We start from the raw sequence: 25,857 nt of genomic DNA, 5'->3' as shown, positions 1-25,857 counted from the left end.
CATAACCCGGCTACCCCTTCGGCGCCAGCTCAAGGCTGGAGCCGAACAACAACTCCCTGATAACGACTGTGTTGAGTCTGTTCCTTCCCATTCCCTACAAGGCCACCTGGGTTGGCTGAAAGACTGTTTACTTAGCCTGGCAGGGCGAAGGACACTGTCTCAGCTGAACTATGGACACGCACACACATTCATATACTGATACTGATACGCACTCACTGACGCATCACCCTCCCTACCCCGGATCCAACACCACCTCCAACGCTTACCTCCCCCATGATGTGGACATCGGGTCAGCTGAAGGCGCAGTCGAAAGATTGTAGCGGTCCCAGATCAGATGTACACACTGGAACTCTTTCCCATGTTGCTTGTCTGTGTTTATTGTGTTATGGTGTGTTGATACCTGTGCATTCCTGTATTATCCTTTTGTGTTGCACATTTCAATGTTTTTTTTCCTCGCTACCTGGCCTGACCTGTCTCCCCAATGTGATGTTTGTATTGTATGTACGGTCGGCAAGGTCTGTCATCTCGGTTGTGGACCGAGATGACAGACCTGCAACTGACAAATAAAGGCTATCTCATCTCATCTCATCATCATGATATCTCTTTATCCAGTCTTTTTCTCTCTTTTTGTTTTACTGCATGCAGTTCTTCTACAGCCTGTCCCGCTATTGTTTTGTTGTATTCTCTTGAAATCTCCATTGCTCTACAAATATCTAGACATCTGTCTAATGTGAGGTTCTCTTCTCTGAGCAACCTTTCCCTCCAACTGGAGCTGTTCGTGCCACAGATGATCATGTCTCTGATCAGTGAGTCTTTTAATTGTCCAAAGTTGCAGTTGCATTCTCAGGTCCGTAACATATTTATCAATATTTTCTCCAGGAGCCTTATTGCGTGCAAAAAATCTGTATCTCTCGACAGTCTCATTAACTTTGGGATTACAGTATTCATCTATTTTTCTCATCAGCTCACTTACTGTTACTCTTGACTCAGCTCCGATCAGCGTTCCACAGAGCTCCCTGCCCCGTTCCCCAATCAGATAGTAAAACAGCTTCACTCTCGCCTTTTCCTCAGCATCCGGCAGAGCTAGTTTCGTGTAGAGTGTAAACCCTTCTTTCCATGTGTTCCACGCTTTAGACAGGTTCACTGAATCCATACTCCACTGTGCGGGTGGCTTCAATCCATCCATCGTAGACGCCGCTGCGCTCTTCTTGTCAGCGTCTCACCTGCTGTCCTGAGCCGTTAGCACCTCCGAGGCTAACTAGCCTAGCTGGACGCGTCGATACCGTCCAGCTAGGCTTGAAATTTACGTCCCATTTTCCCCTTTATTCTTTTTTCTCTGTATTGTCAATTCTGTCTAAGAAGAAATCTGAGGCTGCTGTTCTGAGAATGAGCTACCAAAGCTTTTTCTGAATAAGTCAATAAAGATCCATTTATGGAAAGCTGTGATGAAGGTAGCTTTGTCTTTAATTATATTCAACAATATAACATATTTGACCACTTTTAATTTATTTTTCTAACTTTAATACACTAAAGTTAAGGCTATATACCTAATTTCTAGTAAGTGGCCCAGCCCCTCCTAAATCTTTATGCATATGGCCCTCAGTGAAAAAAGTTTGGACACCCCTGCGCTACGCATTTGGTGTGGTGCATGACTTTGGTGTCCTGTGGAGACATAGGAAGTTTCTGAAATCTGCTAAGGCAGCTGCCTCAGGGGGGCCGTCCTTTTAACTTGTGTTAGCTTCATTGCCCACACCTGACCTCACTGACCTTTCTGCTGTTTCTTTTGCCTCTCAGGCAGAGAAAGATCTCTGGCATAAATCTGGCTGCACACTGACGCAATCTGTCTGGTGTTTTTCTGACGGCCGCCCATGCCTGCCTAAGCATTTTTTCCCTTGGTTTCTTGTGGAAATAAAGAAAATATTTTACTGCTACTCATACTTATCATTATTACCATTGCATTAATCAAATTAATCATCTTTTCATTAAAACACTTATTGAAGCTGTTGGCATTACATTAACCTTTTTAATACAGGTGCAGCTATAACCATTTTATACACATTGCATTTTGTGCTTATTAAAGAGTTGAAGCTCAGTCAATTAATTGGAGGTTGTAAGCCTCGTTCGGCGCGATGTCTGGGCGATCTATTGTGTAAGTGACTTGGAGCTATAGAAGGTTAAAACTGCATACACGCCTACAAAACATATATAATACATATAATCTAGAAACAGGCTTGAGTGAAGGCCTGGATGTATTCAGTTTCTTGTTGCATTTGAGTTTGCTTAGTAACAGGTGACAGAAGATGGGCCAAAGAGGAGGACAAGTCCCTGGGGATCTTCAGGGCCTGAATTCATCGCCATATTTGGAAAAAGATGCCAGAGAGGGGAACTTTGGTGTCGCATTTATCTCTTAAAATTGATCATTGTCTGTAAAAGTTGCAAATGATGTTCTTAAGATACAAATTATGTTCTTGTACAATGCGACAAGGGGCGTTACCCAACCCTGACATTATAAAAGCAATCTGAAGTGTATTTTTGGGCGGAGATCTACATCTGATGTTTTGCAGTGTACATCTTCCCACGCGTGTGTTCAATAAACTTATCTGTTTGATTGCATCCTTCTGGGCCTCTGGTATTTTGTTTTGGTTCTCAACATCGCGAATCGGGACAGTGGGCACAAGGGTTAGACCATGTGTCCAAAGGGGGGATGCTACAGGCAGTAACAATGCTGTGGTTCACAAAAGGCTTTTCTGCAGCAGCTGAAAAGTATTGTTAAAAGTGTCTAATTTGCGCGACCAATAATGTGTGACGTCCAGCTCGTGTAGATACTGTAGCACACCCTCCACCTGACATGCACTTTTACCATCTTATGATGGATTTCATTGAACTAACACCAAAGAAGTATTGTTTGGTGGTAGTCGACATGTTTTCTAAGTGGTTAGAAGTGCTCCCAACCAAGCATGCAGATGGTAGCGCGGTGGCAAAAGCTCTTCTGTCAGAAATCATCCCTAGATGGGGCATCCCGGGAAAAATCACTAGTGACAATGGCACTCACTTTTCACTTCACTTCTCTCCCCTCTACCATCTTCGACATGACCCTGACCAAACGCTGCAGCAGCTGGACCCACCACAACAATCTGAAAATGTCAACAGTGCTGCAGGAAAGGGATCTCATGCAGCAGAGATGGAGGGCGCTAAACCTAAGGCCCGTTTCACTACACGGGGGAAATTCCCAGACAGCTTCCGCTGACAGAGCTGTGATGAGATGCCCATTAAGCCCGGATGAAAAGTGAAGCAAAGCAAAAGAATAACTCTGTATTAACTCTGTATTAACACTGTGCAGGGCAGTGACGGACCAACACGGATGATCGGGCAGCAGGGAAAAGGGCGTGGCAGAGATGGAAGGAGCAACTGAGGTTAAAAGCCACCTCAGAATGGACAAAACACAGAAGAAGACGCAGGTCGGCAAGCATGGACACTGGAGAAAGGACTGCCCCAATTTGGGTCAGAACCAGGATGGACAGAACTGTGAGCAGCAGCAGCAATGGTCGCAAACAGACTGAAAAGGAGGAGGGCAGGAGCCCAGGGCACGCTTCAGGCCGTGGTTTACCCAAGACAACAGAGCAGGAAAGCGATGAACACACACACTGACTGAGCATGAGGTGATACATAGACAAACACATGTGCACTCGTTGATTTAGTGAGAAATGACACACACATCTCAACTGAAATGCTGATTCACTGAGAAGTGATCCACACACAAAATACACATGCGCAATGAAGAGTGATGCACACACACACATGCTGATGCAATGAAGAATGCTTTGCTAACAAGTGCTTATGCTGATACGCAAAATGCTGCGCACACACACCCACTTACAGACGCTGTTATAAGAAACCATTGATACACAGAACACAATTTATGTTATCCTGAGGGCACTTATGTACATTTAACAAACAAGGTCTAAAATTCTCTGCTTATGAAAACAATGTCTGTGTGTGGTGAGAGGGTGGAATTTTTGTACGTGACTGCATGCCTCAGGATGTTAATGGCTGCTCAAGGCCTGGACTGAATTGTTCACTGTGCTTCACACAGCCTGATGAGAGTTATGAGGAGCAGTGGTATAGTGTGAAAATGATAAACTAACTGTGTAATGTTTAATTCGGGGCACACAATATTGTTCCATGAGGACACTTAAACTTTCCTGTGAATTTTCTGTTGATTTTTCCTTAGCAGTAGGTTGATTTTATCAGTGAGGTTTGGGTTGTTTTCATTCTCTAAGAGAGAGAGACAGTTTTATGTTTGGACATGTCTGGAACTGGCCCTAGTATTTGTTATTTTATTATTGTATTGTTTACTTTTGTTTTGCTTTGTTACAGTGCATTGGGATAAGAAATCTGAGAGGTGTGATCCACCGGTGGTGATATTTTGTGAGTTCATGATCTAAGAATCAGCTCTTTTTTAACCATGCCTGGAAGATTGAAGTTTAAAGTGCTATGAAATATTCTTACTGGAAACAGTCACAAAGTGTGCTTCTCCATGGTTATAATGGGCTTTGGAGAAATTCACTTATATGGGACACTGACCACATGAGATGGTAAGTCCTGAGTCTAAAAGGATTGCAGTGAATAAATCCAGTCCAAAATCATAAAGAATTGTTTTCCTTTTAAAAATCTGACGTTATCTTGCTGTTGATGGAGACTGGACTAGGTTGCGCGTGAGACTCCACTATCAGCAATATCTGGTATGGATGCGTGTGAATGAATGCATGTGACTGGACTGTGATGGACTGACAATGTAGAATAAAGTTTTGACTGACTTGATACTGAGACGAAGACTGCACCAACTTTAGGACTAGTAAATGTTGACAAACAATTCACCACGCCAGTAAGAAAAGGGTGGATGCTTTGTTTTGTTTTTTGCAGGAGCAGGAGGACAAAAGAGACCAGAGGGGGAGACAGAGTGTAGCTTCACATGAGAGTGTGGAACTGCAGACTTAACCCTTTGGCTGCTAATTTGAGGTACTGATTTTTGCATGAAGAACACTGTGTTTTATTGGCTGTGTTTTGATTAGGGTATCACATTGCGTGGTTGGTAAATGCAAAGGAGGGGACTCACCTATAGCACTTAAGTAATCAGCATGGCTGAAGGAATGACATTAAGGAAGCATCAACAACATGACTGCAAAAGAAGCAGTTACGGACATCAGATTGACATCAGATCTACAAACTGAGCCACTGGTACATACAAATCTTGAGAAAACTTGCTATAGTGAATTAGAACCTTGATGGGAAGGAGGAAACATCACACAATCTGCCTTAGCTCAGGTGGCAGAAATTTTGGCTCTCACCAAAGGCAGTACAACTTTCAGGAGGAGGAAGGAGTAAAACATCTATACAGACTCAGCAGACCTGACAAACAAATGCTCTAACAGAGGAGTCATTACCATCATTTGACAGAAGATGACATTAAAACAAAGATGCAGGAGCCTACAAGATCAGTGGGCGGGTGGAGAAACAAACAACACAGAATAGTGGACGTTGGAAAGTACATGTTGAGAGATCAAGTTGCCCTGACAAAACTTGGTCAGCTATTGTTAAAACGACCACATGGTCCTTCACATGAGAGCAGAAACAGACGTAAAAGAATATGGAAGGCCTGTAAGTGACACCCACACATGGCAGAGATGGTGGAAAACTGTGTGAGGGAATGCAACACCTGTAATGAACACAACCCAAAGCAGCTGTATCAGTGTTCAAAAAGGGAAGTTTACAACACTGACGCTCCTTTTGGGGACATGAAAATGGATTCTACAGACAGAGCTGACAAAAAGACAACAAAGAACATGGAAATCTTCTTGTGATGGTGGACAGATTCACCAACTAGGAAGAAGCAAAACCCAGGTGAGAAAAGACGCAAACCCAGTCATACAATGGCTGTGAAATGAACTGATACAAAGACATGAAGTACCGAGAACCGTTAAAAATCAGACAAAAGATTCCACTGTAACAACGAACATCTGAAAGAAGTGGAGAACAAGTTCTGACATGATTAATCACTGGAACATCTTACCATTCAGAATCGCAGGCCATTGTAAAAGGCCAATTAAATATTTTATAGGAAAATCGGCACAACCAAAGCAATAACAAAGGGTATGGTCCAAAATAGAGTTGTGTGATAATAAACCCTGGTCCACGTGACTGAGGTTTTTTCCTTTTAAAATAGCCAATCATTAAAAGTAGAATACAGCCGACAGGAGCATGTGCTAGGAGGTGGTACTGCAAAAAGAACAAAAGCAAAATAAAGAAAACCCATTGTGTTGAACTTTGTTAAATTCAAATTAAAATGTACCATTACACTCAGAGGATCAACATGAAATCAAAATATATGCAAATTTTGTATGAAGCACATGACTGATAACTGTTCTGTCCGGAGCTTTTGTTTCCTATAGCACCCACTTGATCACACCACAAGTTTTTCGCCACCAAAGGAAGGTAATTGCAAATGTTCGAGGGAGGAATATCACGAAAAGTGGGAAAGGTAAGCCCCGATGGGGGTGATAACAACATAAAATTCACTTATGGTCAAATTTAGAAACAGTGAGGAGTTCTAGATAACCATAATTCAGCAAAACCCCATGAGGATTGAAGGTGAGAATCTATAATATTTTGAAATAACTGTCATGGTCCGACAGCCCTCGCCTGGCTGCCTGCCCATGTGTTATTGTGTGCATGTCGCTCCCTTCCCCTCTACCCCCCCCTCTCTCTCTCTCTCGTAACGGGATTGTTTACCTCCGAGCGGTGACGAGCATTCCTGAGAGTGTTCCCTCGCAGAGACTGGCCGCACCTGTTGTCGATCGGAGCCAACCAGCTGTAGCCAATTATCCGCCATCTCCCGGACTGCCTTCTTAACAGGGCGATCGAGCTTCGGTCTGCGCTGGATCATTGTGTGAAGCACGGTAGAGCAGCGCGAATGGTTTTTGTGGCAGTTACGTTGATCTGAGGATTGTTTACTCCATATGTGTTTGTGTGTTTGCCACCAGGAGGGAAACGGAGAGAGAGCTCACGGGAGCTGGACCGCCACTTGGGATTACTGTTTGGAAGGAGTTGCTACGTGTGTTTTCACTTCACGGCCACGAGCACTGCTAGGAGGAAAAGGCGGAGACCACACCTGGGGCACCCATCACTATATATATATATATATATATATATATATATATATATGTATATATATATATATATATATATATATATATATATATAATTGAACTGTTGCACCTTTACCGCACTGTAAGTAAATCCACTGTCTTCTCCCAAAGGAGTCCTGCATACAGTCCTCTTTTCTACACCTACCCTGACAATAACACTCAATATAATGTTGACCCTTATGCAGAGAACATCGAGGGAACAGTTTACCCTGCCCGGGTTAGGGTTACCGGGGCCCCGCCCTGGAGCCAGGCCCGGGGAGGGTGCCCGAGGGCGAGCGTCTGGTGGCCGGGCCTTAGTCCATGGGGCCCGGCCGGGCACAGCCCGAAGAGGAGACATGGGCCCATCCTCTCGCAGGCCCACCACCCGCAGGAGGCACCATAGGGGTCGGGTGCATTGTGTGCCGGGTGGCGGCCAGGAGCGGAGGCCCTGGCGGACTGATCCCCGGCTGCCAAGACTGGCAATAGGGACATGGAATGTCACCTCTCTGGTGGGGAAGGAGCCTGAGTTACTGCGTGAGGTTGAGAGGTACCGGCTAGATATAGTCAGGCTCACCTCTACGCATGGCTTGGGCTCTGGAACCAGTCTCCTGGAGAGGGGCTGGACTCTGTGTCAGTCTGGAGTTGCCCTGGGGATGAGGGGAATGACCCACCAATTTCTGGGGGCGAGGTCACTGAGGAAGTTAGACAACTCCTTGGTGGCAGAGCCCCTGGTGTTGATGAGGTCCGCCCCGAGTTCCTGAAGGCTCTGGACGTTGTAGGGCTGCCCTGGTTGACACGCCTCTACAATGTTGCGTGGAGATCAGGGGCAGTACCCCTGGACTGGCAGACCGGGGTGGTGGTCCCCATCTTTAAGAAGGGGGACCGGAGGGTGTGTTCCAACTACAGGGGGATCACACTCCTCAGCCTCCCTGGGAAAGTCTATGCCAGGGTGCTGGAAAGGAGAGTTCGTCCGCTAGTCGAACCTCGGATACAGGAGGAACAATGCGGTTTTCGTCCTGGTCGCAGAACACTGGACCAGCTCTTTGTCCTCTCGAGGATACTTGAGGGTGCATGGGAGTTTGCCCAACCAGTCTACATGTGCTTTGTGGACTTGGAGAAGGCATTCGACCGTGTCCCTCGGGGTGTCCTGTGGGAGGTGTTGCAGGAGTATGGGGTGTCTGGCCCATTGCTACGGGCCATTCGATCCCTATACAACCATTGCAAGAGCTTGGTTCGCATTGCCGGCAATAAGTCGGACTCGTTCCCGGTGGGTGATGGGCTCCGCTAGGGCTGCCCTTTGTCTCCGGTTCTGTTCATAATTTTCATGGACAGGATTTCTAGGCGCAGCCAAGTGGTGGAGGGCTTTCACTTTGGTGGCCTCAGAATCTCATCTCTGCTTTTTGCGGATGATGTGGTTCTGTTGGCTTCATTGGGTGGGGGCCTCCAGTTCTCACTGAAATGGTTCGCAGCCGAGTGTGAAGCAGTGGGAATGAGGATCAGCACCTCCAAATCTGAGGCTATGGTTCTCAGCCGGAAAAGGGTGGAGTGCCCACTCCGGGTTGGGGATGAGTTCCTGCCCCAATCACAAGGAGGAGTTCAAGTATCTCGGGGTGTTGTTCGCGAGTGATGGGAGAAGGGAGCCGGAGATCGACAGACGGATTGGGGCTGCAGTAATGCGGACGCTGCACCTGTCCGTCGTGGTGAAGAGGGAGCTGAGTGTAAAAGCGAAGCTCTCAATTTACCGGTCGATCTACGTCCCTACCCTCACCTATGGCCACGAGCTGTGGGTAGTGACCCAAAGAACGAGATTGCGGATACAAGCGGCAGAAATGAGCTTCCTCCGAAGGGTGGCTGGCCTCTCCCTTAGAGATAGGGTGAGAAGTTTGGCCATCTGGGAGGGGCTCAGAGTAGAGCAGCTGCTGCTCCACATCGAAAGGAGCCAGCTGAGGCGGTTCGGGCATCTGACAAGGATGCCTCCTGGGCGCCTCCTGGGTGAGGTGTTCCGGGCATGTCCCACCGGGAGGAGGTCCCGGGGGAGACCCAGGACACGCTGGAGAGATTATATCTCTTGGCTGGCCTGGGAACGCCTTGGTGTTCCCCCGGATAAGCTGGAGGAGGTGGCTGGGGAGAGGGAGGTCTGGGCCTCTCTGCTTAGGCTGCTGCCCCCGCGACCCGGCCTCGGATAAAGTGGATGAAGATGGATGAATGGATGGATAATGTTGACCATGTTGATTATGTTTATTCCAATATGCAGAGATTGGCTAATATGACCAGGAAATGCAATAAACAGGACTGTCAGAACAGTCGGCGTTAAAGTCACCTTTGACAGTCCAGACTAGGATGGCATTGGACATCCTCAGGGTGGAAAAGGGTTGGTGTGACTAAGGTGTGGTTTGGCTTGTTGTATGCATATTTCAAAATGATACAGCTCTGGATGGGCCAGTCACCAGGGCGTGGAAGGATAACAGACTTTATTAAATGAGGAGGAGGAATTTTCTGGGATTGAAGATCCTCTGGGAGAGTGGTTGACTGAAGCATGCCGAAAATAAAACTATTATTTTATAATTGATTGATAACTGATTGATAATTGGCCATATTCACAACTGTATCGACTTGTTACAGCAATAACCATGAACGGATAGGCGGAAATCCAGAAGCACCAGACCAAGGAGGGTCTGGCTAAGAAAGGGGGCCTCAGCTGAGACCCCAAAAGAAACATGGGGCAAAATAAATCCCCTGATCTATGCAATGAACCGAAAGGTAGTCGACCCCTGAGGTTTGAAGAAAGAAGAGGAGCAGAGAACCACCCAACTGTTAGACACTGGTAGCTGCAGAAATAAATGTCAAAAGCTCCTCAGGCAGAGGTTCTGGTCTGAGCACAAAGGTGGAAGCAGGAAACAACCAGAATGGGGATCGGGGACGATAGAAAATAATGGGATATCTGAGAATTAGCTTTAGTAGTAGTCTGTGATTTTTATGTTATGACAATTGCCCAAACACAGCAGTCATCCCATATATGGCCCACTCTTTAAAGGGGGCCCAGAGAGGGAAAAGAAGCATGATAACTAAGAGAACTGACACCTAGTGGGTAAAAAGGGGGTGTGTGTAATGTCTGGAGAGATGTGCTGCACTTTCATTCTCAAGAACATGGCCCGAGATGGTTCTGTAACTGGAACCCTGGGAGGACTCAGAACATCATTTAAGAAAATAGGAAATGCATGAATATTTGGAATTGATAATCCGTTTCTTATTCGTTTTTACATCTATTTAGGTAATTTGTGGTGGTGTGCCTTCTATCCAAGGATTATTGGTAAGGTTGGATAACAGGGCTGTTGGGGATCTGATACCAAAGCAGACAACATGATGATGCTTGATGACTTTTAATAATGTTCATCTGCCATGAGGCAGATCAAAGGAGGGACCTGTTGGGATTAAATAATTTGCAGTGCCTCAATAATGCTATGCTTTTTATTAATAAGTGTTATAAAGTTATATATTGTAGTATTAAGTGGATACAGCCCTGAAAAATAAAGGCATTAGACCATGTGCCCTTGGGGAGTAGAAAGCTGTAGACTCTTGCTCACGCTTGCCTGAGAAAATGTAGATAAGAGGGGACCATCTCCAGTGGAAAGTTACTGAGACACTGTTGTTTAGACTAGAATGAGAGTGTCTGTTATAAAACTGTTAGGAGCACACCACCATTTTGGGCACACCACCATCAGATGCCTCTGAGGAATCAAAAGAACTCGGTGAAGTGTTGATATTTACAGTAGCCTCAATGCACAAGTGCAGACATATTTTTCATTGACTAGTGCTCAGGTGGGAGGAGATGCAGCCACAAGAAAGGTAAACCCATTGATTTTAACATTAAAAATACAACAAAACTTTGTTTTGACAAAAGTTGTGGGAGCAGCGGATGGACTTATTTAACCTTGGGGGTAGATATCGGGGGTTCAGATCCACTGGGGTTTTTTAGTGTGAAGTTTGGGATGGCCACGTCAAATGCAACCTCAGCCCATGTCCCGACGGAGTTGTCAGGACATCAATTAGTTACTTATTTAAACACAACTGGACCTGAAGATGTGGTGCAAATAGAGACAGGTTATATAGATAAGAATGTATGGCTGGATTGGGTAACTTACACAGCCAAGTCTAATGACATGACAGAATGTGTAGCCTGCTCTAGAGCACGCCCCACACTGTTCACAGTGCCAGCCCCTTTGTTGTTTTGGGAGGACAGGCCGGGATTTGATTACATGTTGCAGCTCCACATGAAGGAAAGGGTGGATCATGATTGTATTACATTGGGTACCCCTCTTCCCAGGAAGGGTGTTATTCCCCCTGTGTTCTCCCCAAAAGCTGTAAACTACACCTGTTTGACCAGGGTAAGTGTCACCCCAATAGGTGCTCCAGGTGAGGCATGGTGTGATAAGGTGATAGGTGTCACTGAATGGGCAAAGATGAGCAGCATTAATGTTGCTCGTGTGGACCTGTTCTGGTGACAAAATTCTGAGGGACACCCTGCCGAGAGGCTGGTCGGGAGCCTGCACTGTTGTAAGATTGGCACTTCCTATAGTATTAGCGGGATCTCATGCTACTGCAGAGACTCATGTGGGTAGGACCTGCAGAGCCACGTCAGAAGATTTTGATTTAACTAAAAACTCCCCAACTTACATAGATTTTATAGGTGTTCCTGATGAGTATGAATTGGCCAACCAGGTTGCAGGAAGGTTTGAATCCATTTTCCTATGGATAACTCCAAATAAAAATGTAGATAGAATAAACTATGTTCATTATAATGTTCAGCGACTGGCCAATTTGACACGGGATGCAGTTGCGGGCCTATCTGAACAACTGGCCGCCACTTCTTTGATGGCCTGGCAGAACAGGGTGGCCCTGGACATGCTTTTGGCTGAGAAGGGGGGTGTTTGTGCTATGGTGGATCCTCTGTGTTGTACTTTTATCCCTGATAACACAGCTCTGTAACCAGAGCACTGGAAGGGTTGAGGATGCTGTCCACTAAAATGACAGAAGACTCTGGCATCCCTGGGATGACTGGTTTAGTAATCATTTTGGTAAGTATAAAGCTATAGTGGTGTCTTTGTTGATGTCCATAGCCACATTTGTTGCCATACTTACATGTTGTGGCTGTTGTTTCATCCCGTGCCTTTGCACCCTAGTGCAGAGGTTGATCACAACTCCGCTGACAAAAGAGGATGAGTCTCCTAAGTTTCAAGTAGGGAAGGCACCAGCTCTGACATAAACGGTAGTAACCAGACCGAAAAGCAGCGCACATTTTGGTGCTTTAATTCGGTGCTTTTTTTTCCTGAGATGTCATACACTTTGGATTCTAGCCAATCATTTTACCTTTCCGAGGATAGTAGGCGGACCCAGGTTCGTACGTTCTTTTAGAGCAGATTAAAAATGCCCAAGGTGAAGAGGTCAAAAGTCTGACTGTACTTCACAGCAAAAGTTGCAAACTCAGCAGCCTGCAACAAGTGCTTTAAGGTGATTGTTACATCCTGTGAGACTCCTACCCCGTCTGTCTCTCTCACTCTCCTCTCTCCCCAGGACACAGCTGCTCTTGATTAGCCTCATTTGCCACCTGAATCCAGTCAGCAATCACCTCTGAGGCTATTTAATTAGGGGACGAGCTGTGAGCAGGGTGGTTTTTCCCCTCTGTGGTCGTATGTGGTTTTCTGCTGGGTTTTGGACAGACAGCCTCCTTGTCATTTGTAATAAAACTATATCATTTGTAATAAAACTATATTATTACAGAATAACTCTGTCTGTTTTCCTTTTCATTCTGTTTCCCGACTCATTTGTTACTGGTCCCCTCACTCGCATGCCTAGACCCCTTCGGGGGGAACGTAACAGTGATACTGTGCAAAGGAGGTAACACCTCGAATCTGATGAAACACCTAGTGACGTATAGCATTTTGTTAAAAGCCGAGAAATGCGGCGTATTTGATAGCTTGCTGCGAGACCTCACACCGTGCACATCTACTGTGGGTGGTTTGCCTGTTATCGGACCCGGAGTTAGCAACATCCCCCAAAAACCCGAAGAGGAGAGTCCTGGCCCCTAGCCCTGCCAGTGTGGCAGAAATGATGACGGATGATGATGCAGCAGCAGCCGTTCTTCTCTGCGTGAGTAGCTTAATGTTGTTCGTGTGTAATTTACGTTGAGTAGGCTAACCATGTTATTAAATTAATGCATGTAAGGTGAACTAGCAAACACCGTCGTAGTTACATGCGGCTGTCTTGTTGTTTGATGGCAGATGCTCCCTTCACCCTGGCCAAAAAGGCTGAAATGACCAAAGAAAAAGAGGAAAACAGCTAAACATGAGAGGTTTTTGGACAAAGTTTGTGTTTTTTCCTTCTTTTTTTTCCCATTGATTAAGCACTGCTTCCAGCCAAGAGTGATACCATAAATCCCCTATAGCTGCAGAAAAGGCTAACATTGTTATCTTTTTACAAAAAAACAGCTGAACATGAGAAGTTTTTGGACCAATTTTGTGTTCTCCATTCTTTAAGCACCAGTTCGAGCACCGGTTCGAGCACCGTTTAAGCACCGGCACTGTTTCAAAAGTACCGGTTTGGTACTGGTATCGGATAAAACCTAAACGATACCCATCCCTAATCACAAGTGGGGCCCAAGTTTTATTGCACCTTCACAAGCAGACTCATTTTCCTCTTGAGGGCTCTGGACATCCTGTTGCAGAGGAGATGACAGTTGGTCGGACCTGTTCCTAGACTGAAGAGATAAGAATCTGCTAATAATTGATCTGCTGTGCAATGTACTTTGTTTGGGAGGTATAAAAGGGTTCAGGGTGGTGTCTTTCCCTCAGAAAACCAGGTTAGGACTGTCATCTGAACGTTTTTCTCCACTGCAGTGTTTTTCTTGCTTTTTTTAATAAACCTCACTTCAAAAGACATGCTCGCCTGTTGGTTGCAGTTTTAATCAAGATTTTCCATAACAGGGATCACTTGGAAATTCTCATTTTCCATGAAAACATGCAAGAAATTGTTGCGAATAGGGGATATACAAAATGAACAGGACATTGCAGCAATTACAGCCATAGGAGACCATTCTGTCAGTCCTTCAAGGTAATCAGATGATATTACACCCCATGCTTCCTGAACAATTTCCCACAATCAGGGTGGCTTGATGAGTCACCCTCTGTACCATATGTTCAAGCTGCTCCCACAACAGCTCAACAGGGTTCAGATCCAGAAACTGTGCTGGATACTCCATTACAGCCAGAATACTTGGCTGGCTTCTTATTCTTTAAATATTGCTGACACATTGTGACAGAAGGTGTTTTTGGAGTCATTATCCTATTGTAGGATGAAATTGGCCCCAATCAAGTTCTGTCCACAGGGTATGGCACAGTGTTGCAAACTCTTGTTCCTTTCACTGTACAAATCTTCCGGAGCACCCCCAGCCATTACACAGCACTGTTCTTGCATTTTTTGCTTGTTCTGCATCTCACAAATACTCTTCTGTTTGAGCCGAAGGCCTCAAACTTAGACTCATCTGTCCACAACACCTTTTTTAAGTTATCCACTGTCCAATGTCTGTGCTCTTTTGCCTATCTCAGTTTATTTTCTTTTTTGTTGTTCAGTCTAAGATATGGCTTTTCATGGCATGAAGCCCAGCATCCTGAGGTCGCCTCTTCACTGGTGATTCTGACTCTGGTGTTTAATGGGTGCTATTTAGTGCAGCTGCAAGTTGACAACCTGTGAGGTGTCTTTGTCTTAAACTACACACTCAGATATGAATTGAATGTTATTTGAATTGTTTATGAAATGAATTGCATAAAAAAAATATTTAATTTTTCAAAATTGTTAGTGGGTTGTGAAGAGCGCTGAGTGAAAGTGTTTTTGTGACAGAAATTTAAAATGACAAAATCTGTACGTTGGCTGCACAGTCCTTTTAAGAAAACTAAAATGCTTACCTTTGGAAATGCTTCCCCAATTTTTAAAGCAGATCCTAGCTTTGTTAAAGGGTGTATTGACTCCACTCTTCCTTGCACCAATTCCAGTTCTCAGGTTTCGACAACTTCCAGAATTCCTGCCAACAAAAGCTTTGCATGGTGTTGACCTTCATCAGAGTTTGCATCAGCCAAAACCAATTTGTGAAACTCATCATGCTTTCATGACCTAAAGGTGAATGGGGAATTCACCCTTTACCCACTCATTTTTGGTGTTACTACGTATGTTCTAGAGTGCACTTAAAACATGGGAGGGGCATGGTACCAACGACCCTCTGCCTGATAGCAGCTGGTGTCAGCACGGCCCCTCACGAGAACCCTCAATTACATGTATTTAAAATTGAAAGGTGGGCACCGGCACCACAGGTGAGGCTGAATAAACAAACTGTCCTCTGGATGCCATTTAGTGTGCCAGACCGGGGCCCGCAACAGCAGCACTGCCAAGCCCCACAGGACCCAGAGCGGCCCACCCAACCCATTTACTTTTGGGATAAGACATTTGTTTGTAGTATTTCTTTTTTCAGGAGATCTTAGGAATCCAAGACATAGAAATAGACAGACATTTGTCATCCATATAATATTAATAACACAAACACAATAAGAATTCAATGCAGTGACAGTGCAACTCCCTTAATCACCAGATAATTCAATTTAGTTCAATTCAATTTTATTTATACAGCATCAAATCACAACAATAGTCACTCTTAAAAATAATACAACAGAGAAAACCCCAAAAATCATATGACCCCTATGAGCAAGCACTTTGGTGACAGTGAGAAGGAAAAACTCCCTTTTAACAGGAAGAAACCTTCAGCAGAACCAGGCTCAGGGAGCTGTGGCCATCTGCCATGACCAGTTGGGGTGAGGGGAGGAAGACAGAACAAAAGACATACTGTGGAAGAGAACCAGAGAGGCCTGCATTTGTATAGCGCTTTACTTAGTCCCTATGGACTCCTCCTACTGTGCACCAATAACAGTCAATAAGGATTAAAATGATTTCAGTGAGTGCCTTATGAAGGATTTGTTTCTTGCTGTTTTCCATCAGACACGTATTCTCTGTAAAAGAAATACATTACTCTTTGTAATTGCAGTGTTTTGCGATCCATTAGTTAATTCATGTCATCTGTTTTTTTAATCCATCGTGAAGTCCCATTGTAAAGTAAAACTTTTGTCAACCTAATCTTTATCTTGATCAAAGTAGGCAAGGTATATTTTTCCATAGTCTTCTTAGCAATCATTTCTTTTTGCTAGTATTCCTTCAGCCACTTGTCTTCCTAATGTGTCTACTTCTGTGCAGGAACAAGCTCATCTATACTTAGGTTGCCTTCCAGCCTTTTCTCCATGATGGTAAGTAGCTTAACCCCGTCCACCACCAGCTGGGTCAGTGCAACCTCGGTAAAGCCAAAGGTTGCCATGTTGCTTATATTATAGAGTTCCGGGGAATCTGGGAAATGAGGAGATTTGGAAAGTTTAAATCCAACACTGACAGTTAGTGGTGTGGGATGTAGCAAATGTGGTATTGATCTGATACCAGGTAAATACAGCATGAGTATTGCTAAAACCAAATACCAGTACTGATACTGACCCACGTCATCCCTACTTGTGGCCCGTATATTGACGTGAAGAAATATAACACAATTTGGCCGTTGAAGTTACACTTTTTTGTTAGGGAGGATTTGTTCGTTGTTGAGTGCAATGTTAAAATAAGTTCTTTAAAAAGCAAAAACTGATTTAATATGAATTAATTCAAAACTTAGTCAAAGTTTTGAAGCTATGAAATATCAGATCTAGGTCTTCTGTTTACCTGTTTTGTCCATGTTGATCCTCAGTCTTTTCAGAACATCCTTAAGGTGTTTATGTGTGGGAAGGTGTTGCAGTTTGATGAGGACGCTGATCCTCAGACCTGTACCCACATTAGCCGGGGAGCTCGTCACCCATCCCAACTGCTGCTTCCAGATAAAGGGATGTCTGAGACCTCTGTAGTATTTTTCCAGCTAGACACAAACAATCAGTCTTCATGAGTTCAACCTGGTTTCCCTGGTGGAGCGTTTGCAGTTACTTTTTAAGGCCTTAAGTACTTTTTCTAGAACTAGCATAAGTGAAAAACAAATATCCATCCATTCATTTTCTATTGTTTATCTGGTGCTGGGTTTCAGGGGCAATAGCCTAAGGAGAGGAGGTCCAGACACCCCCCCCCCCCCCCACTCCCCCAAGCTGCCTCTTCCAGCTCACGTGTTGGACAACTGAGAAATTCCCAAGCCCACCTCACCCCCACCCACCTCAGATGTCTTTTTTCAAGTTGGAGGAGTAGCCCCTTTTCTGTGAGTCACTCTTGAATGACTTGAACTCATTAGCTATTGCAGCCAGAGAAAACTATCTCCAGTTTCCACTGCTTGTATCAGTTTCATTCTTTCAGTCATTACTCATGACCATAAGTTAGGGTATAGATGTAAACTGACAGGTCAACTAACAACTTCTCTTTCATACTCAGGTCCCTCTGATCTCAGGAAGCCAACAAAGCAACATCATCTACCTTCTGCCACTTGGTTCTGCCTAGAAATTTTGACCATAAAATTTATGATTTATAGTATTGAGCCCTGTTACATTAAATTTATACTGGGAATGAGTTCAACTTATTGCTGGGAATCCAAGTTCTTACTGAGATTGTGCATGGACTGAATAGCTCATAGCAAAAGGCTAGATACGCCATATTCCCTAAGCAACTCCCACAGGATCCCCCAAGGGACGCATCTGAATCCTCTCCAAGTCCACAAAACACACGTACACATGATAAACTCCCATGCACAATCAAATATCATTGAGAGGATAAAGAGCTCATTCAGCACATGACTAGGATGGAAAGTGCATTGTGCTTCCTTGCTATAGATCGGATAATAATAATTATAAAATTGGTCAGTAGCCAGCAAATTAGGGTGTCCTGGTGCCATGTGCACTTATAAACATTAGGATGTTTATAAGTGCACACGGCACATCTTAATTCTTGTTGACAAATTAACATTTCAACAGAAGTCCAATAACAAACCTGACTTGTTGCCCAAGTCAGTGTTGAAGTTCCCTGTTAGGACAATGAAGATGCTAGGTGGGGAACACTCAGCACCACACCCAGCAGCTTCAAGAAGAGTAGGGAATCTCAACTGTTGTTTGGTGCATAAAAGTGCAAATGACAGTCAGCACCTATACCCAATCTGAAGAAGCAGAGAGGCAGCCCTCTCATCCACTGGGAAAAAACCCAATGCACAAGCAACAAGTTGGGGGAGGGGGTACAGTGAACATTTTATTAGGATTATTTATTCATTTATTAAAATTTACCTTTTGCAAGCTGATGCAGATGCATTGAAAAGCTTCAGCCACATTGGCATCTTCTCGCATTGATACCAGCCTGAGGTGCTCATCTATGTTGACCCAGACCAACAGGCTCCTGTTTTCACTCACCCTGCATGAAAAATTATGGCACATTAAACATCTGACTTTAATTCATTTTAAACATCACAAGCTGACAGTGACTATAGATTGTATTTAAAAGATGGATGTAGCCAAGATTGTAAATGAACTGACTCTTATATAACCCAGAGCACTCAAAGCAGTTTATACAACATGCCACATTCACCCATTTACATAAGCACTTTCTTCTATGCTTTTAAGTGCTTTCTGACTAACATTTACACACATTCATACTCTGATGGCTGTATTGGAGAGCAACTTGGGGTTATTATCTTGCCCAAGGATATTGGACATGCAGACTGAGGGAGCTAGGGATCAAACCACCAACCGTCCCATCAGTAGATGACCTGCTCTACCTCCTGAGCTACAGCCACCCCCATATCACTTATTAGTTTAAAAAGTCCTGATTTTGAAATCTCAAGCTGTCTTTTAACTATTGCCATTTCATTTCATTTTGAAAACTGATCGATCTTGACAACCACAAAACAGGTCAGTGCTAAAGTATACCCTGCTTAATCTTCTAGGTACATATAGTGACCATAACACGAGGTGTAAGGATTTTAGGTCACACAGACAGACATGTTTTACATAGCTAAAACAACTTGGGTTCAAATTGACCCCAGAGGAACACCGTAAATCTGTAAAGCTCACTGAATCTTTTATTTATGCTTTAAATGTTTTACACTTCTGTAACAGTGTCTCTCAAGAAAGATTATGGCATTTATGGGAATCAAACTTGTAACTACCTGCGACCAGAGCAGGTTCTATATCCAAGAAAACCATACTGACCAAACTGCCCTGGCATCAGGCCAGTCCCGGGCCACACCTATGCGGAGCTGGAAGGAAGTTGGAGCTTTAAGATTCAGCTCACTCTGTTGCTCTTGGCTTAAGTCCGTTAGTAAGAGAAGTCGACCTGCCAGCTCCTGTTCCAGTTGCTGCAAAGCTGAAAAACAGGAGATTGGTAACTAGTTTGGTGTCATTGGTACCTTGTTGACAAAAAATCTTACAGTTTTTCTCCATTGGTTTGGCTCATTTCTTGAAACAGAAATTACATTCTCAAAACTCTAAGATCATTTGGCAAAACAATCTTACAGTTTAGCACAACACTATAGCTCACCTGCAAAAGCTCATATCTCTTCCAAAACTGTTCACTCGGGCTTCAATCTAAATCCCTTTCTCATTTAAACAGTCAGTGTCTCCAAAATGGCAAAGATCCTTCTCAATAGCTTTGGCTCATTTCTCGACACAGATCGGACATTCTCATCATTCTTGGTGCTTTTGTCAAAATAAACCTGGATAGTTGATCACAACAACATGGTCCACCTGCAAACGCTCATATCTCTCCTAAAACAGTTCCCTCATGTGTCAAAACTACATTTCTTTCTAATCTGAATAGTCAGTGCCCCCAAAATGCATCGTCCCTTTGGCATTGTGTGAGTACTGCCATACAAAATGTTTAGATGTTTTGTCACTATGGCAGAGGACCAACAATATAAAACAGAAAAGAGTAGCCTCCAAGGTTTGACATCACTCAAACTACCAAGGAAATGATAACCATTTTTTATTCACACGCAAAGAAAATTTCATACATATGTAAAAAGAAAATGTACATTACAGTAGTAAATTGTATGAACACAAAATCAAAAAACAAGGACTTATTCAGTGGTTGCTGTCCACTGTCTTCACCCTCCTGATTATTTACACGCTGTTGTCCGTCTGGCCACAGATTCTCGTCCACATCACAGCGGATACTTTCTCTTGCAATGCAACGAGGGAAGAAACGGTGTGATCCCCTGCATTGATCTCCTGTAATGTCGTCACACGCTGCGTCCATAGCCACATGCATACTACCCTTTAGGGCTAAGCCCCGGGTGTTTCAAATGTCTGGCTCCGCCTCTGATACGTACTGCGCTTCAACATAGTATTACCGTATTGTGTGTGTATAACCTCTTTTTAAGTTTTGTGGATATTATACATGGTTGTGCTGAGGATATGTCGGCCAGTTTCCACTGGAAATGCCTTTTGGTTTAACTGTCAGCAAGGAATTTGCACTGTTACATTTTTATATAACTTTAATGCACATAAAAAACAGCTGCTTGTTTAAGTGAAACTACATTGATGGGGTTTTTTTGCACTAATAAAGTTGTGGAGTTGTAAAGTATTTTGTCTAGTGTCAATTATATCGTCAGTTATATCGTTATCACAAATTTTCAAATGTATATCGTGATAAATATTTTTGGTCATATCGCCCTGCTCTACCGCATATGTTCTATATAATTCCAATTTATTTTCCAGCACCAACATAACAATACTCTTTAAAAAAAAAAAAAAGTAATTAAATGCATTCAAAAATCAAACATTTATTTCTGATATTTAAAATGCAATTTTCACTTTCACATTTTCAAATCCATTTCCTCACCGCATTTCTCTTTCCTGTTAGTTTGTGGATTCGATTATATGGATGGTGGATTATGTTAGTATAGTTTTTGAATTAACTATGGGATTAGCTCTTGGATTAGCTAACAGATTAACTATGTCTTTCAGCATTTCCTTGATTCTTCTGGTCCTTGAAAAGGCAATGCAATTGCTGTGCAATATAAGGAGCTCTCTGATTTGTTAGAGACACATGCTAGCTGCTTGGATTTTTATACACCATTGTGCTGTAGCTTTGTACTCCTAAGAATTGGGTGTGCTTGTACAAGGGCATTTAGCCTCTGAATTTATACCCTGACTAGGGCTGCCACGATTAGTCAACTAGTCACGATTAGGTCGACTATCAAAATCGTCGTTTGAAGCTTTGTAAGATCCCAAAAGACGCAGGAATAAGTAGTAGGATTTAAGAGTGTAATAACGGACTGAAACAGAAGATGGCAGCACTGCATGTGCAAGGATGCCAGCTGCTGTTAAACCCTGAAGAAGAAGAAGCAGGGTCCGGTATCGTAGCTGTGTCCAAATTCAGGAACCACATCCTGCTGTGCCTGCATTTTTAGGCCAATTACATTACAGCGACACGACGAAGCCTGTCCAAATTCGAAGACTCCGACAAATGTGGCCGACAAATGCGGCCTTCATTTCCCCAGATTTGAAGGATGGGTCGCGTGTATACTTCGTGGCCCAACCTATCCCAGAATTCATAGCGCGGCCCAGCTCAGTTTCCAACAATGGCGGCAGCTAGTTAGTTTTAATATTACTCTTATTATTCTTTCTGGGTCACAAAATAAACATTTAACATATTTTCAGGCGAGAATGTAGCTGTGTAAACCTCAAATACCTGCTCAGTTTATCAGGACACCACATATTTTCAAAAGTGCGCCAACGTTTTCGGAGACATCTGATACCCACCAGCTCAATAGCTAGCCGGGGTTCAAGGCTCACTAGAGCCGCTGAGAACACCGGACTCCCGGCAAATCGTTTTCAAACCCACCGCCGTCTTTCGCTACTCAGGTTAAACATGATATAGTCACTTAGATAACTTACAAATTTTATTGTTTGGCTTTTTTTTAGCATTTTATTTGTTCCTGAGTAAATCGGTTTGGCTGAGATTAAAGTTATAGTTTTTACACAGCTGAATAAACGTCAAGCAGACAACTGATTATCAGAAGTGTGAGACGCTCGCGAATATACTCCGGTGTCCTGTTATATCTTAGATAGCAAGGAGCAGACGGCTGAGTTTATTAAACTTCACCAAAACAATCTGCAAACTTCATTAAAATTTAATAAACTATCATCTTGTCTTTATTTTTAGTCAGCACATACCTTAAACACTTAAAGCTGTAAGCTAATGACTTCTACAATAGAAAATGGCCTTTTGCCATTACTTAGGCCACAAAATCTTTTTTTCATTGTAAATAGCTGTCTTATTTACTTGGTGAGACTGTAGAACTTATTTTTAGTAATTGCTCATATTTACTGTTAAGATATACTGTTTTATCAAATGGTCTGAGCTTGTTATATATATAAAAAAATTCACCATAATTTTCACAATAATTCTAACAATGTTTTGACATTTTGTTAAAATTAAAAGCACGGTATGTTTTGAGTAATTAACATACAGTTGTAAATTGTAAATTCAAATGAAAAAAAGCAGGAAAGATTGTCATTCATATAGAATTGTAAGGTGAGCCACCTATGTGCCATATTACTGTAAATTAATATATTTTCAACATATTAGCAGTGTAAAAATAAAAGCAAATCACCATTTGTCAATATACAGAAATTTAATATAGATATTACAATCATTTACTCCTTTTGATTTGATGGTAATTTACCGTTGCCATTTTACAGTTATTTCGGGTAATTTTTACATACATTTCTTACAGTGAAGAGGTCAATCTTGTCAACCACAAAACAGGTCAGTGCTAAAGTATACCCTGCTTAATCTTTTAGGTACATATAGTGACCATAACATGAGTAGGGATGGGTATCGTTTAGGTTTTATCCGATACCAGTACCAAACCGGTACTTTTGAAACGGTGCCGGTGCTTAAATGGTGCTCGAACCGGTGCTTAAAGAATGGAGAACACAAAATTGGTCCAAAAACCTCTCATGTTCAGCTGTTTTTTTGTAAAAAGATAACAATGTTAGCCTTTTCTGCAGCTATGGGGCATATATGGTATCACTCTTGGCTGGAAGCAGTGCTTAATCAATGGAAAAAACACAAACTTTGTCCAAAAACCTCTCATGTTTAGCTGTTTTCCACTTTTTCTTTGGTCATTTCAGCCTTTTTGGCCAGGGTGAAGGGAGTATCTGCCATCAAACAACAAGACAGCCGCATGTAACTACGACGGTGTTTGCTAGTTCACCTTACATGCATTAATTTAATAACGTGGTTAGCCTACTCAACGTAAATTACACACGGACAACATTAAGCTACTCATGCAGAGAAGAACAGCTGCTGCTGCATCATCATCCGTCATCATTACTGCTACACTGGCAGGGCTAGGGGCCAGGACTCTCCTCTTCGGGTTTTTGGGGGATGTTGCTAACTCCGGGTCCGATAACAGGCAAACCACCCGCAGTAGATGTGCACGGTGTGAGGTCTCGCAGCAAGCTATCAAATACGGCGCATTTCTCGGCTTTTAACAAAATGCTATACGTCGCCAGGTGTTTCATCAGATTCGAGGTGTTACCTCCTTTGCACAGTATCACCTTAAAGCACTTGTTGCAGGCTGCTGAGTTTGCAACTTTTGCTGTGAAATACAGCCAGACTTTGACCGCTTCGCCTTTGCCATTTTTAATCTGTAGCTCTGCTCTAAAAGAACGTACATACCTGGGCCCGCCTACTATCCTTGGAAAGGTAAAATGATTGGCTAGAATCCAAAGTGTATCACAGCTCAGGAAAAAAAAAGCACTGAAATAAAGCACCGAAATGTGCGCTGCTTTTCGGTCTGGTTACTACCGTTTATGTCAGAACCGGTGCCATTACTGGTACCCATCCCTAAACATGAGGTGTAAGAATTTTAGGTCACATACACAGATAGACATGTTTTACATAGCTTAAACAACTTTGGGTCAAATTGACCACAGAGGAACACCGCATGCAAAATCTGTAAAGCTCATTGAATCTTTTATTTATGCTTTAAATGTTTTACACTTCTGTAACAGTGTCTCTCAAGGAAGATTATGGCATTTATGGGAATCAATCTTTTAACTACCTGCGACCAGAGGTAGTCAAATGTGTTGTAAAGATAATGAGTGAAATGTAGTTATTAATAAAATATATGTGATGAAAACCAAAGCTGAAACTGATTCAGCCTATTAATTTTCTTTGTATGCTTTTTAGGTTCTGTGCCCGATGCTGTGATGTATACCGTAAATGACGTGGAAAACACACACATTTATACACATTCACACTATCTCCTTTGAAATCTGAGCTTAGATTGTTAAATATAAACAATGAATGTATTTAAAGCAGAAATTGCACAGCAACCATCAAAAGTTTGGTTAAATAACATGAGTACTGTAAAAAGAAATTTCTTAACCCGAAAGCTGGGGATGGCTTTATCTTGACAAGGAGGCCAACCTCAGGGCTTTATATGCTGCACCTTATTTCTGCCCAATAAAGTGCTTTAAACTAAACCCTAAATTAAACCCATAGAGCATTTTTTAAAAGGGATTTTTGTTCAAAGGTGATTCCTAGCTTAGACTGGAACGCTCTTCAGCGTGTGAATCAAACGGCACAATTCATCTGTGGAGTACCCTTCCCACCACTACGGGACATTTACAACACTTGGACCAGGAAATGGGCACACAACATCATTAAGGACCGAACTGACCCACAGCACACACTGATCACGCTCCTGCCATCTGGCAGATGCTACAGGAGAGTGAAAGTAAGGACAGCCAGACTTAAAAAAAAGTTTCTAACCACAGGCCATCAGGCTACTGAATCACTGAAATATTGTCGAACTGTAATTATTAAAAATTATTAAATTATTAAATTTGCAATTTGTACATACTCTGTTTAAATTACCGCTGTGACAGTATTGCAACTACTTGCACTTTAAATTCTGACTACACCCACACATAAGATACATAAACTACAAGTGCTACAAATCACTTGTTTTACTGCATTTATTATTTTCAATGCTATTTTCTATGCTTAGGATTAAGTTGACTCTTTATTTTAGTTAGTTGTTTCTTACTGCAAAGTAAGAATTTCATTGCTCTATGTAACCACTTGTGTTTTGCAGGGTATATGAAAATAAACTTATTGAAACTTGAATCTGTAAAACACAATGCAAAAATGGAAAAAAACATTAAGTTATGTGAATAACCTGACTCTTCTTAAATATAATTCAGTAAACAAGTAGAACTACAAATGTGAGCAAGTTACAGACTTTCTTTTCAATAAATGTACATGACACTTTTGGAATGATTTGAATTGTGGGCTAAAGAAGGAAGCGAGTAGGAAGTAAAGCAGAGGACACAGAGTCGAAAATCACTGAGACAATCTCTGCTGCATAAAGTTCAGGTAGCAGGTTTTCCTGTTTCGGAGTCCAATGCCAAAAAGCTGACTCAAAGTGCTGTTGAAGCCGTAACATCTTCTACAATGAAACAAATGTGGGCGCGTCCTCATCTCCCAGAGAAGTTGTTGTCAACAAACAAACCTACATGCACAAAGATCTATTGAAAATGTAAACATCAGCTAAAATATCTGCAGGGACTTAATAACCTAAATTTTTGACCTCTGTGAACATAAAGACGTTTTTGTTTCG

General features: G+C 42.9%; 1 protein-coding gene across 3 annotated transcripts in view; it reads right to left on the bottom strand.

Annotated features, from left to right (window-relative positions):
• Window positions 1–15,863: 15,863 nt before the first annotated feature.
• The window catches only part of LOC146571940 (creatine kinase B-type), a 33,376-nt gene continuing 23,382 nt past the window's right edge, over window positions 15,864–25,857 (bottom strand). For all 3 annotated transcript variants that reach the window (XM_085275946.1, XM_085275945.1, XM_085275944.1), the window contains 4 exons: window positions 19,430–19,583; window positions 18,509–18,632; window positions 16,983–17,172; window positions 15,864–16,622 (listed from right to left, as the gene is read on the bottom strand). In XM_085275946.1, coding sequence (XP_085132072.1) covers window positions 16,462–16,622; window positions 16,983–17,172; window positions 18,509–18,632; window positions 19,430–19,583 — 629 coding nt within the window. In that variant the 3' untranslated portion in view covers window positions 15,864–16,461. The remainder of the gene's footprint in view (window positions 16,623–16,982; window positions 17,173–18,508; window positions 18,633–19,429; window positions 19,584–25,857) is intronic.

Source organism: Mchenga conophoros, linkage group LG6 (genome assembly GCF_057382185.1).
Source record: "Mchenga conophoros isolate Kocher_MC1m ecotype Shallow Benthic linkage group LG6, M_conophoros_male_GT1.1, whole genome shotgun sequence".
NCBI lineage: Eukaryota > Metazoa > Chordata > Actinopteri > Cichliformes > Cichlidae > Mchenga > Mchenga conophoros.
This window is presented reverse-complemented; position numbering and strand designations above follow the sequence as displayed.